This window comes from Nicotiana attenuata, unplaced genomic scaffold (assembly GCF_001879085.1).
Source record: "Nicotiana attenuata strain UT unplaced genomic scaffold, NIATTr2, whole genome shotgun sequence".
In the NCBI taxonomy this organism is placed as follows: Eukaryota; Viridiplantae; Streptophyta; class Magnoliopsida; order Solanales; family Solanaceae; genus Nicotiana; species Nicotiana attenuata.
In genome coordinates, this window is record NW_017670729.1 from 311,690 (window position 1) to 326,602 (window position 14,913).

Consider the following 14,913-nt stretch of genomic DNA (forward strand, 5'->3'; position numbering starts at 1 on the left):
GATCACAAGCACATAATTGCTAGTTAAGATTTTTGTTACAAGATAATCGATGAGAAGAAATTTCATACTAATATTGTTTCAGTAGACTCTACTGGTTATATGGTATTATCTCCCTTCCTCCCTGAGATTTTTTTGCATCTGTGATGTCTGTTTATTCTTGATGCATTGATGCACTATAGAAATTTTATCTTATTTTGACAGCATGCACTAACCATGTGATAATGGGTATCGATGTTGAAGATCAGAGCAGAGGAAGAAATCGCTTCTGTTGAGGTTTAAACGTGGTTACTGAAGTTGAGGCGAGATTTCTTTTTGTAAATAGTTTTACTTCGATATTCAGATTTCTCTTTAAATTCTTCCGATAACTTCAGTTTTTTAATTTTGGTTCTTTCACCAGTGGTTTTGTTTTCAAGTTAGGTTAGCTCCATAGCATCCTGAATGTAGAGGGATGTTTTCTGTATGTTCTCTTGGATTTCAATTTGTTCTTCCTCCTTGAATCAGATTGCACGCTATTGTTTGATCATATAAGGCTATAAGTAGCGTGATTACTGAAGTTTATAAAATCAAAGTATCTAAGCTTTCTAAATTTAGATGTTACAAAGGTTAATGACTCCAAAGTCCAAGCCAAGCATGAAAAGAAACAAATGATCTTAATGGAACAGTAGTGGTATTTCAACTCAATTAAATGCCTTAGGACATTATTTTATTGGTATTCGATGCAGCCTGAAGAGCAGGGGAAAAAAAGAGCAGTGGTGATGCCATTTGAACCAACATCTAAAGTTAGATGTTTGAGACGTGAAAATCATTTGCAGCGCTTAAAAAGGAAAAGTTGGGGCAAGTGGAAATCATCTGCAGTAATCTAGTCACCTGCAGCTGGTTGCTCAATCTTTTCTCTAGTTCAATAACTCATGTCTGTTATAAGCACTTGACGATTTTTTTTATTAAGTGACATGACCATATAAATTTGTTTTACTCTATCGATAAATGAAATTTAAACTCATTTAATAATAATTAGTTCATTATAATAGCAAAAGAGAAAATAGAAAGCTAAAAAATTTGACAGAGGAGAGTGATAATTAAAAATTGCACTCAGTGTTCCAAACTAACCAAGATTTTTATACTGAAGAATAAAAATTTAAAGTAAAGATAATATAGAGAAATTAACTTATATAGCCGCTCGCCCAAAAAAAAAAAAAGAAAATTAGCAAACGTATAACATATGTATATTTTTTGGTGTATAAAATATCTAATTGGCTGGGGACTGTAAATATTTTGACAGAGCAATAATGGGTAACTTCCCTAAAAATAGGATTATTCATTTGTTTTGCTGGAAACACATATGCCGGTTTTTTACCTAGGATGGGCTTAGGAAATAATTGGACAAGTCTGGTAGCAGCCACTCTAAAGGGTTTGCTATTTAGGAATTAGTCAATGCACTTTGAATTTTATTTTTTTGACTTCTCGGGACAAAAGTATCCTGGATTCTTGAGATTCAGATTTTTAGTTAAAAATTTCAGGATAAATAAGTATTGACTAATCTTTAAATAGTATCTTTGAGAATGGCTATCCGTGCACACTTGCCCCACAAGTCTTCCTAGAATAGTCTTGGGCCAAAAGAGTAGTACGGGCCTAAGGCCCAATCCTCCAGACCCGATAGTTGACCATCGAAAATACTACGATTCTTTTTCAGACCAATATTAAGATCAATCGTAAAGTAAGGACCAGACATTCTCAGATTCCGATCAATAAACTTTTTTTTTTCCTCTCAGATCGCGAATCGCTTCAATTCCAATTCGAAGAAAAAAATGGCATCGACTTTTAGCGGCGATGAAACGGCACCGTTCTTCGGGTTCCTCGGCGCTGCAGCTGCCTTAGTTTTCTCCTGTACAGTACTCTTCGCCTCCAATTTCAATTTTCCAATAGATCTAGTGTTTAATTTGCTTAATTCTAATTCTAATTCTAATTCTATTTTTTGTTGTTATTTAGGTATGGGAGCAGCTTATGGAACAGCGAAAAGTGGGGTAGGGGTAGCATCGATGGGAGTAATGAGGCCGGAATTGGTGATGAAGTCAATTGTGCCAGTTGTTATGGCTGGAGTTTTGGGTATTTATGGGTTAATTATAGCTGTGATTATTAGTACTGGGATTAACCCGAAAACAAAGTCGTATTATTTATTTGATGGATATGCTCACCTTTCATCTGGACTTGCTTGTGGTCTCGCTGGCCTTTCTGCTGGTATGGCTATTGGAATCGTTGGCGATGCTGGTGTTAGGTATTTTTTCGTTCGTCTGCTAATTTTGAGCTATCATGTTTAATCGTCGTGTTATGTTAAAATTCAAATTTTATGATTGGAATGAAATATAGATAATGAGGAATTGGATATAGAAGATTCATAAAGATATGTAAATGATTCATTTAGCGGATCCAAACTAGTTTGATATTGCGTAGTTGGTTGGTTGATTGTGTAAAATTCGATGCTGCTACTAGAATAAATCTTATGAACATGCTGGCTGCTGCCTAAGCCTGGGTAGGCAGAATTACCAGGTATCTATGCTAGTGGGAGGTACCAGGTACCCGGTAGAATAGTCAACGTATGCGCAAGCTGTCCCAGAACCACCGTGTACAGGGGCGGATTTACGCTTACCAAAGCGGTGTCACGCGCGTGACACCGCTTCGTCGGAAACTTTTACTGAATATATGTATTTATACTGTACGGAAACAGACAAGTAGGAAAAAATGACACCACTTGACATAAATTGTGTCTTGGTGTGTTGGTAATGTGCTTGTTTTTTCTTTAAGAGGTCAAAAGTTCAAACCTCAAATAGCACATTTTTCTTTTGCAAAAATACTCGGGACCTTTTGTAACTTAAGACTCAACAAAATCAATAGACTAAGGTTATTTCTTGTCTAAAGGTATGATAATCAAAGTTATATTTCAATTCTTTTATAATTTCGACACCGCTTACAAAAATTTCTGCGTACGCACAGATTCAGATCTTTACTCAATTCTGTGTTATTTGGTTACTTTTTGGAATGTCAGTTATAATGATCTGCCTATTCTTATTAGCTAAGCTTCTATTTGTTTCTAGTTGTACTGTATTGAAAGTCTCCTCTCTCTTTTTTCTTCAAATTACCTTATGTTATCAAAATAAAGTTTCCTCTTTTTTAGGGATTTTTGTGATTGTCTTTAATGAGTAATGGTGAATTGTGTATTTGGCTGAGAGACACGAGTGGCAAAAGGGCGGGTTTAAAATGGGTGGAGCAAAAACGGGTTACAACCCAACCCGCCCATATTTCATGCGGGTCAAATACGGGTTGGGTCATAAACGGACGGGTTAAAAATGGGCTAACCCATATTTTATAGGTTAGAAAATAATGTCAGCTTTCACGATTAAAATATCTCATGTCCAAGTGCAATTTATTCATAGTCGAAATGTTGTTTAACTTCGTGACAAGCATTATCAACTATCCATTTAGAGTTAAACTTTCGTTTTCGTTAATGGGTAGCGTAAGAGAAAGAGATATTAAACAAATAAGCAAAGGCATTTAGAAAGGTACAATCATTACATTTTAAAATAATCTCTTTTGGCTTCAACATAAAAGTAATATAGTAGTATACTGTGGTAATGATATACAAATAGAATTATGAGTAATGTTTTAAAAAATCACTCAATATTGAATCCAATTTTCAGATTTTTCATAATCTTTTCTGTTGTGCAACAAAGCGTAATTACATATTCTACTACACTTAATAATATTGGGCATTAAGTGAGTATCCACCATTAATTTTGTGTATTTGCTATTTGGCTCCAACAGAAGAAACTCTAGTGTAATGTAAGCTGAAGAAATAATATATCTAATTAAGGCAATAATAAAAAGTCGCTTGAGATATTGGAGTTGTCAATTCAAATGGCTCAGTTACGATCAGTTTCATAGAATCAGGCAACATCCAAAAGGAGCGTAGCAGGTGGATGGTTTTTTGTTGCTCTTGATCACCCGTATTCAACCCATATAAAACCCTTATTTACCCATTTTATTACGGGTTGAATATGGGTTGAGCCCATATTATCCAAATATTAAATGGGCGGGTTGAATACGGGTTTACTGCAGCCGGGTTGGGCGGGTTGAGCATATTTGGGTAAAAATTGCCGGCACTACTGAGAGATGGGAGAATAACAATGTTTGTGGTTTGTTTCTCTCTCCTTTACAACTTAGGCCTCATTGAAAATTGCTTGATCTTAATTTGCATGTGATTGACCGTGTTTTTTTTTTTTTTTTTGGTGATAAAAGTAGTAGATAACCTTTTGTGAATATATAGACCCTGGAAGGATTGAAGTTCATCTATTGTTGTTCTGTTTAAGATATATACTGTTCTACATGGCTTGATTAGATAACATTACTCCGGTGGCAGATGTGGGATTAATTACGGGAATGGACATGGATGATTGTTGTAAATGGGTACGGTGCAAAGGGAGGACATTGGAGAAGGGTGGTTAGAACCTCGGCTATAGCTAATTCTGCATGCTTGGGTTCACCTTTAAAGATTGTACTTCTCTTTTTGTTTTCATAAAAAGGGGGCTCTAGTGTTGCTAAGTTATCAGACTTCTAGGCCTTGGTGGCTTTACTGAGTTGGTATTTAAAATGTTGCAGTCTCATGTTGTAGTCATGGTGTGGGTTTTGTTGGTTGACTAGTGTAGGGTTGAAAATCATGACCTCACTGCATTATAATTATGCCTCTTTTTGTAGTATGTTACCCTTTCTTATGTAGCGTTCAATGGTACTGCTGACTTCGTTTATCCTTCACTGTGGATGGAGCTTCCCTTGGACTTGAGGTGAGAGAGAAACCAATTAATTGCTGGTTGCTTCCCTTTTGTTATTTGCAGAGCTAATGCACAGCAGCCAAAGCTTTTCGTTGGGATGATTCTGATTCTTATTTTCGCTGAAGCCTTGGCTCTTTACGGCCTTATTGTCGGCATCATCCTCTCTTCTCGCGCTGGTCAATCTAGAGCAGAGTAGAGAAAGATCCTCTCTTGTTCCATATTTGTGTAGTATCTTTGTGTGCTTCCTCGTTGGACGAGTGAGTTTGGCTGTTAAATCACATTTTGTTTTGTTTTGGGCTCCAAGATTATGTATTTGTTTGCGTGGCTAGAAGAATTGGTTACGTGCAGATCAGCTGTAGATTAGATCTCTCAATAAAGATATCAGTTTTTCTGATGCTCCATTTTTCAGTGACAACAATGGATTTTTTGTAAAATGTTGCATGTATTATTTGATCTCAACTTTAATTTAAAGCATTTGTAATTGTTTCTGGTCCTTGCCTTCTCTATCTCTAGAATTTTCATTTCCATCCTTGCTGCATGCTTCATGTAAGTTTGGGGTGGTAGTTTACTCTGCTGCAGTCTGAATAACTCAGGTAACATAAAGAGCATTCATTTGCATCTTAATTTTAGGCGTCCAAAAGGTGAATGTATTACATTTATTGCAGCTCATTCTCTAGAATTGTGTTGAACGATGATGAGTTGAAATCTATGAACCTAGAGATCTTTAATTCATCCAACTAGGACGGTCTTGGCTAAAGTACAACAACCCAGTGGAATCCCACAAGTGGAGTTTGGAAAAAAGGGATGTAACACGAGGACTTCCCATGGGGTCACCCATCCTAGTACTATTCTTGCCCAATCACGCTTAACTTCGGAGTTCTGATCCGGTGCGTTCGTGCTGGTATGATCGGATCCAAATATAATGCTCTTGTTGAGAGTTGAACTCAAAACTTCCGCGAGTAAGCGGGCGGTCCGGCTAAAGTGTCTTGCAAAAATAAAGAAAGATTCAGAAACTTGAAAAATGGAGAAGAAATGGAAGGTAAACTCAAATTGTAATAATAGACATTTGAGTTTCAGTAACCTCCTGTGACTTTAATGCTTCATTACTGGAATACTTCCCTATACGCTATCTGCAGAGAATAGAAAGAAACTAAATTTGGAAAAAGAAAAATTCTGTTGGAAAATATAAAAGAAAATTGGCAACCACATACGTGTTGCGGTTGGACTTGTTTCTACCCATGTTAGTTATCATTGAGTCAAACAGTTTCAACGACGGCCAGAGGCTTACTTATTATTGAATTAAAATAGTAAAATTGTAAACAAACCCCAACCAAGACTTAAAAAAAGAAATGTTAGTATCATATAAAATGGAATAGATAGTAGTTCTATTACGAGGAAGCTTATAAAACAACTAATAACTGCATCATCTCAGAACAGATGAGTAAAGGGCCATAAAGAGTTAAGTACGATTTCTCAATCTTGTAGACTGCTCAATCTGTATTTGTAAACTAGACCCATATAATAATATATTTTCATCAATATGCTTGTAGACTGCTCAATCTGTATTTGTAAAAATCTGTCTAAAAGAGAGGGACATTGCTGTTAGTTTCATTAGCGTGCATTGTGTATGATATACTAGTAGATATAGTATCATAGAGTCATTTTAAAAAATAAAAAAGTTACACCGTTACACTAATGTAGTATTTACTTCCAGGGTGGACGGAGAACTCGAGCTACACCGTTACAAGAATGTAATATTTATTCAAATAGTGTATTTGTGTTGAGAAATTTTTGATACATATGCAAATACTAGATTCAAAACTAAGTCATTAGTACTTGAAATCGTTGTTCTAAAATTTTGAATCCATAAATTTAAAATCCTAGTTTAGTCTGTGTTTACTTCAACTCTTCAAGTTTGTTTAGTTAACAAAAGAATTAGATTTCTTTTTTCCATTTTCCTTTCCTTGAACATGAATCATTGTTATTTTTTAAATTCTAATATTTGAAATTTGTTTCTTTTCATGTTTTACAATGGTACGTGATGCCACTGTATTCACATGGTATATGAGTAAACTTTAAGAGATTTAACTTTTTAGATTTTAATTTAATATCACGAGCAAATCACATCCAATTTATCATAGTTAAGTATTGAAAGTTTAATAATACTAAAAAATTTATGTTATATATTTATTACTGGTTTGCTGTAAACTCAGATTGTATTTCTTATTTATATATATGTATCTGGACACTTTTCACAAATCACAAGTACGCAATCCTCCAAACGCATAATTCCAGTATGCCATTTTGACCGTTAGCTGCTTCTACGCGATCATTTTCTTAAAAATTTAATGTAACTTTTAATATTAAAAGTTGGTAATTACAAAAGCAGTAAAAATAACGTACGTAGATGGTTAGTCTAGGTAACAATCTGAATATCTTGTCGACTTGGGTAAAGAATCTAACTCAAAAGGACAAAGAAGGGTAGCTTTTTTCAAAAGTAGTGAATCAGAATTTAAATACACTACGCAATAAAGATTCACCATAGGTTAAATATTACAGCGATATAAATATATTTGACAGAGACCCATCACCTCAGTCAAAGTACTTACTGCTGCTCTAGCCTCTGTTCTGATGACAGTAATAATTTACGCGGAGTCAGAAATTCACAAGACTCGGTTTTGGTTCAGCATTTTTCTATCCATATTCTAGGGTCTATCGGAAATAGATTCTATGCGCTCCTAGGATAAGGATAACGTTTGCGTACCAGAGGCGGACCCAGAATTTGGAGGTTGCGGCGATATTATGACATTCAATATAAATTTATTACTGTTCATATAGATTGGTACGGGGGTTTATGCTAATATCTGACTATTTTTTAAAGAGATTTGCAAGTATATTTGGAGTTTTTCCGAAGTTTTCGAGTGCCCATGACCCCTTACCTATAGTGTAGGTCTCCCTCTGTTGCGTATACATAACCCTCCCCACATCTCACTTGTAAGAATTCACTGAATTTGTTGTTGTTGTCGTATTTTTCTATTTATATTTCTGCTTCTATTTCATTTACCGTTGTCCCTTTTGTAGAAGTATTGTAGAGAGGGAAATGAGTGGGGAATCTAAAAGGCCAGAAATAAATACAGTATAGATTATTTATGTAGTGAAAAGTAATGTGACAATTGTTATTGGTAGAAATTGCTATACATTGATTGCTTGTGTTAAGTGTATTTTTTTATTTTATTTTAATCTAATCTTATCCATGTATTAGTAAATACAGTAATAAGAGAAAGATGATTTCTTATTATACTACACTAGAGATCGATATTGAGCCTGTAATTTTAGTCGGCATGAGCAGGGCACAGTTGAGGTGAGACTAGACAAGATTCTGGATAAGCTTGTCTTTTCAAGAAAATGGAATGATAAATAAGAATTGCTTATATAATTAAAACAAGATGATTAAAATGAAAAATACGATTGAAATGTAATTTTATCTTCTTAAAACAAAAGTGTCATATTAGAAATATTACAAAATACCACGAATAACATTTTATTGCAAATTCAATTATCTAAAAGATTGTTACGAGTAAGACAATTATTTAATCCTTCGAACAATAATAGTCATTCTTTTGTTTTATTTTATATGATTCTTTTTTAATCTTTTCGAAGAAGAATGACACACCTTATATCTAAGAATTCTATAACGTTATTTGTAATGACATACTCTTATAACTATAGAAATATTATAATATATTTTAAGATTTAAAGTTCTAAGAGTACTTTTAATACGTATAAAAAGTCTTTTTTTCTCTCTTATGTTTTGTACTCAATCATTGCGTCATACAAAAATGAATCTAAGGGAGTTTTAAAAGAAAGAGTTGCGTCAATATTAGTATCTCCGTTTACTTTTACTTGACACGTTTTGACTTTTTATACCCTTTAAGAAATAATAAATGAAGTGCATAGTTTACCATAATACCCATATTGATTGATGCATATTTTACTAAATTTGAGAAAATAATTTGAAATGAGTAATAAATACTTTGGGTATAACAAGAATTTTTTTTTGTCTTATCTTGACATGCGTAAAGTGACAAGTGAAAATGCAAATCTATTTTTAATATATATGCCAAGTAAAAGTGAACGGAGGGAGTAGTATATAATAGTAACCCAATCGGTTTAAAAACAAGTACTAATATATCTAAAATAAATTTACTCCCACCGGTTCACAATAAGTGTCCAATTTACTTTTTTATTTTGGTTCAAAATAAGTGTCCAGTTATGTAATCTAAAAAGAATTCAATTTGTTTTTACAAAATAACCACTATGTACATATCCCTAAAAAGTTTTCTTACTCCTCACATTAAATATTTAATTAAGAGTAATTTAGTCATAGTAGATATTTTTGTATAGAATTTAATATTTTTTTAATGAGCATACCAAAAGTAAATTAAACACTTATTGTGAACCGACGGAAGTATCACAATAAGACGGGATAGAGGACCACATAACTGGTCAAAGCCGTAGCTTATTTCGCATTACTCACCAAATAAATAAAGTAATAATAGTATTACTCCCCAAAATAATAACGACAAATACACGGATCGTAACGCCTGGGACTCTGTGACCCCACTCCTACAAAATTTCCTTTTCCCATAAAAATAAAAGACGACTGGTTTCAGTTTTCACTGTCACATTAACGGCTACTTTCTTATTTTCCCTCTTTCAATATTTGCCCACTTGTACTTTATTCTCTCTCTAATTTCTATTCATTAAATCCCTCTCTCTTTTGGCGGGAATTCATTATTGGTCCTACCATATTCCCCCAAATCCGTAATACTATCTAAAAAGTACACTACATAATTAGGAGTACAATTAATTATTTTTTCTTCTTAAATATTGCACTAATAATTTGGTACAACAAACAACAATACTCTCTCCGATCCATAACAAGTAACCAATTTGTTTTGGGCACACTCATTAAAAAAAATACTAAATTTTAGATGAAAATAGTTAGTGTGACTAACTACCCTTCATTAAATGTTACTCCATAATTATAGTAGCACTTACTTCTCTTCTCAAATGAAAGGAGTAAATGACTTTTTAGGAATACGTACATAAGGGTAATTTTGGAAAAACAAATTGAATTTTTTCTTGATTATATAAATGGACACTTATTTTGGACCAAAATAAAAAATCAAATTGGTCATTTATTGTGGAACGGAGGGAGTAACAACATACCATGTATAATCCCACGAGTGAGGTTTGGGAAGGATAGTGTATACACAGACCTTACCCCTACCTCGTGGAGGTAGAGAGGCTGTTTTCGAAGACCCTCGGCTCATGGACGCACTAATAATTTGGTGTAAAATAAAAATAAAAGTCGAGCAAGTTTGAAAGAGATAAAACAACATGACCTTAGACAAACCTTAGGATTATTGATAGAGGTGGAGCCATGATTTGAACTTTATGGGTTCTGAACTTGCTTAATCGTAGCTCGTTTTAGTTACTGCATTCGCAATTAAATAATTATATGTTTTAATGGATTTTCTAATACAAATACTAATTCATTTGAAATCGTAGCTAATATTGCAGCTCCACCGACTACTAATGGTTGGTGATATTTATAAAAATTCAATTAAGAAGATTATTATATTTTCGTGCTAAACGCTCTCACAAAAGTTACTCACTAAGATTTTAATTACGTTGGTCAATAACATTATCCATTATCTTTTGATATGATTCACACATTTTATTATCAATTTCAACAGAACAATGTGCCTAATGAATTATACATTTGCTCCTGCTTAAGTATAATCTGTTGAGGTTTTTATTTGTAAACACAAAAGGGTCAAACAATTGCAAAACCCTCTGAGGAACTGAAGTTTAATTAATACATGCACATGAATAATTAATCACTCTAGAATAAACAATGTACAAACTTTTGTTTTTCTTAAAAGAAACAAACTTAATGACAATGAATGACAATTGAAGAGATACATGAACATTGAACTAAGCAAATGAAGGAAATTTTCTTGAATTTGATTCATTGGATCTTGAAGTTTCCTTTAGTGGGAAAAAAGAATTTGAATTTTCATCACATTGGTGAAGGAAGAGTTGTAGGATCAGCTGAAGAAGGAATATCAGGACCAACTCTGCAACCTTCAAGCATGAATACAACATCAGTCATTGATGGTCTTTCTAAAGGATCAGGCATTGTGCAAAGCAAACCAACTTTAACTCCTAACAAAAACTCTTCCCATTCTGATGATTCAGGGTCCAATTCAAGCAACCCCGGCTCGAGCAATTCTGAAATTTGACCTCTTTGTAGTTGTCTCTTTACCCACTTGACAATGTCCTCGTCCCCGTTGAACATTACTGGTTTCCTTCCTGTTAGTATCTCTAACAGTACGATTCCGTAACTGTATACATCAGCTTCTTTTGTAGGTATTCCAGTTAATGTTACTTCAGGTGCTATGTAGCCTAGAGTTCCGACTGGGGTGGATGATGTTGAAGCCTCTACTGGTGTTGCTACTAGGCTTAGTTTATCTAAACCAAAATCAGAAAGATGGGCTTCAAAATCAGCATCAAACAATACATTTTGTGGCTTTACATCCCCATGAACCACTGTAACTGAATGAAGGTAAGCTAAGCCACGAGCAATGCCAAGAGCGATCAGGTGGCGCATTGGCCAATTGAGGACATGGCCATCCTGATGAGATGCTTCTTGTAAAAGTGTGGCAAGATTTCCATTAGGCATGTAATCGTATACAACAAGCCGGACATCAGGTGGCGGTCCTGCGTAATATCCACGGACGACAGTCAGATTCCTATGTTTCACCTTGCCAAGGGATTCAGCTTCTTTGCGGAATGTGTTCACTTCAATTGACGCATCAGGAAGGCGACGGACAGCCAAGACCATTCCATCTGCGTAAGTGGCTTTGAATACCAGGCCATATTTTCCACGGCTCAACACATTTTCCTCATCAAATTGCCTTGTTGCTTCTAAGGTCTCTGCATAAGTGATCTTGTTGTTGAACATAACAAGCTTTGGACCACCATTCTCCCCACTTCCACGACCCCCTTCTCCTCCTGAGCTTGCACGGCCTGGGCTTCGCTTCTTCCCTTCAGATGCACCTCCTCTTGACCTCTTGTGCCAAAGTATAAGGCCATAGATGTACCCACAGCAACATACGGCCACTAGAAAAGCCCCTACTGCAGCCAATACAACAAACAAAATCAACTTCTTTCTTCTCCTCTTGCCTTTATTGCACTCTGTCAATGGCTTTCCACACAAATCTTTATTGGCAGCAAATAAAGAAGGATCCTTGAACCGAGAACCCAACGCCTCTGGAATCTCACCCTCAAGATGATTATGGGAAACATTTAAGTATTTCAGGCTGGAAATTAGAGACAGATTTGAAGGAATTGATCCATTCAAATTATTTGAAGAAAGATCCAGCATTTCCAAGTTTGATAATCTTGACAATGACTCTGGTATGTGGCCTGAGATGTGGTTCGAATCCAACAAGAGAATATCCAAAGACAAGCAATTAGAAATGTTTTCGGGGATTTCCCCCCTTAAACCATTCTCACCCAAATCAAGCTTTGTTAGACGAGATAAACGTGAGAAATCCTCCGGAATTTGACCTTTTAAATGGTTCCTTCGAAGCTCAAGCACTCGAAGGCCAGAACAGTTGCCCAATTCAGCTGGAATCGAGCCATTAATACCACTATTCGACATAGAAAGCACTTCCAAGGATGTAAGGAACCCATATGTCTTAGGAATCTGCCCAGAAAAGGCATTAGATGACAGATTCAAATATTCCAAACCAGATAAACTGCTAAAACCCTCAAGAACATCTCCAGTTAACATGTTCTCTTGTAATGCAACAACTCTTAGACTTGGCAACCCAAAAATCTCAAAGGGCAATTCACCAGATATGTTTTGCTTGCTCATATCAAGAGTTGTCAGCCTCAACAAACTCCCAATACTACCCGGAATGTTCCCTGAAAACCCACAATTACTCACATTTAAAACCTCTAACCCATGCATGCTACCAATTTCCCTAGGAATTTCACCAGAAAACCTGTTACTAGACAAATTCAAAGTAGTCAAATTGCTAAGCAGCACAAGGTTTTGAGACAAACTACCATTCAACTTATTCATGCTTAAATCCAAAAACTCAAGCTGATAAAGACTCCCCAAACTGGCTGGAATCAGCCCAGAGAAATTATTCCTACTAACAGATAACATCCTCAAACTAGTTAAATTACCCAAGAACTGTGGAATCAAACCAGAAAACCTATTCCCACCAAGGTCAAGTACCCCCAATGAAGCAAGATTCATTATACTCTCAGGAACTTCACCAGTTAAGGTATTGTTAGCCAATCTAAGCTCCTCAAGAGACTTCAGATTCCCTATAGTATTAGGCAAAGTTCCAGTAACTGCATTCCCAGACAAATCAAGAACCTTCAATGACAAAAAACTCATCAACCAGTCAGGAAAAACACCATTAATGTGATTCCCGTGAAGACTCAAGACCTCTAAAGCACTTAAACACGTTGCGTTTGCAGGTTTAGTTAAACCCGTGAGTGCATTAAAATCCAACTCAATGATCCTAATAGCATGAGGAGCATTGACTGATGACCCATTACAGAAAAATGAAGCAGGGACCACCCCAGATAGCTGATTTCGCGACAGCGAAATTACTTGTAAACTCGAAAGTGAACCGATTGTAGCGGGGATTAATCCCTGCAGATTATTATCACCAGTGCTCAAGTGTATTAATGAGGATACGTTGGCTATTGCTGAAGGTATAGTCCCGTAGAGTTGATTAGAATCAAGCCAGAGATACTCTAACTTCTGTAAAGCTCCAATACTCGCCGGTATCTCACCGGAGAACCGGTTAAACGACAAATTTAAGAGTTCGAGCTGAGAACCGGCGGAGAAGTTAGCTGGAATGCCGCCGGAGAAGAGATTAGAAGAAAGGTCGAGGAACCGGAGACTCGCAGGGACATTACCGGAGATATGGCCGGAGAGAAAATTGTGAGCTAGGTTTAAGACTTGAAGATTAGTGAGGTTAGAAATCGCCGGCGGAAGTTCGCCGGAGAAAGAGTTGTAATGTAAGTAAACGGCGCGTAGCAAAGCACATTGAGCTAAAGAGCGTGGGATAGAGCTATTAAGATTGTTAGAGTGAAGACTTAACCTACGCAACTGGCGTAAGTTAGCAAGCTGGTCAGTTAACCGGCCACTGAGTTGTAGTCCAGGTAAGCGGAGTTCACGAACTCTACCTCCGTCACAAAGAATACCACGCCAATCACATGGCGCTAACGGCGTTGAAATATCCCAACCGTCTAATGCACCAAGTGGGTCTTCTAAATTCCTTTTGAATGACATTAACGCTGCCATTTCCGTTTCCGTTACATTATCGGCTAACGCCATGGAAAAATGGCTAACACAAAGCAATGTAAATGTAAATGCTGCTGCCACCATTAACGGCGGAGAGAGAAGAAAAGTAGCCGTTGACATGAGAGAAGAATGAAGGTGGCTGCTGCTGCTAATGGAGTATGTTTTGGCAGTGGGGAAGAGAGGAGCGTAAATATTGTTGTTTCAGAACAAAGAGAAGAAGAAGCAATACTGACAAGACTAACGCCATGTGTTACGCTGTGCACTGTGGCTTTGTGGGTGCCTATTGGTAATTTTATTTTTTTATTTTATATTTCTTTTTTCTTTTCTGTTGGTCCGTTTCTACCTTTTCCTTCTTCCCAGGAAAGTTGTTTTTATTAGCACCAGTAGGAAATTGATGAGAATTGAGATGATTTATATTTACCTACCATGAATAAGATTCATAATCAAAAACAACAATAACATTTTTATTTTTATAATTTCACGAGTGGGACGAAGCCAAATTTTTTATCAAGGGTGTTCTAACTTTAAAGAATTAAAAATAATTCTTCGATAAAGTATGTTTCATATATGTTACATATATCTCTAAAATTTTATATTTCACTTATATATATCGTATATTTTTTCAATAAAAGTTGGTCAATTGACTATGTAGCTTCGCTCTTGAGCCTGTTATAAGGTAGACAAATAATT

The 14,913-nt window shown here is 35.7% G+C and overlaps 2 protein-coding genes across 2 annotated transcripts; one reads left to right on the forward strand and one right to left on the reverse strand.

Annotated features, from left to right (window-relative positions):
* The first annotated feature begins 1,701 nt into the window (after nucleotides 1-1,701).
* Nucleotides 1,702-5,313, forward strand: LOC109242734 (V-type proton ATPase subunit c2). The gene is made up of 3 exons (XM_019409586.1): nucleotides 1,702-1,884; nucleotides 1,987-2,272; nucleotides 4,884-5,313. Exons 1-3 carry the CDS (start codon nucleotides 1,806-1,808, stop codon nucleotides 5,014-5,016), a joined length of 498 nt encoding a protein of 165 aa, XP_019265131.1. The 5' UTR covers nucleotides 1,702-1,805; the 3' UTR covers nucleotides 5,017-5,313.
* A 5,431-nt stretch (nucleotides 5,314-10,744) lies between these two features.
* Nucleotides 10,745-14,475, reverse strand: LOC109242735 (probable LRR receptor-like serine/threonine-protein kinase At4g36180). Its single transcript, XM_019409587.1, has one exon. The coding sequence runs from the start codon at nucleotides 14,341-14,343 to the stop codon at nucleotides 10,909-10,911; it is 3,435 nt and encodes a 1,144-aa protein (XP_019265132.1). The 5' UTR covers nucleotides 14,344-14,475; the 3' UTR covers nucleotides 10,745-10,908.
* Nucleotides 14,476-14,913: the final 438 nt, after the last annotated feature.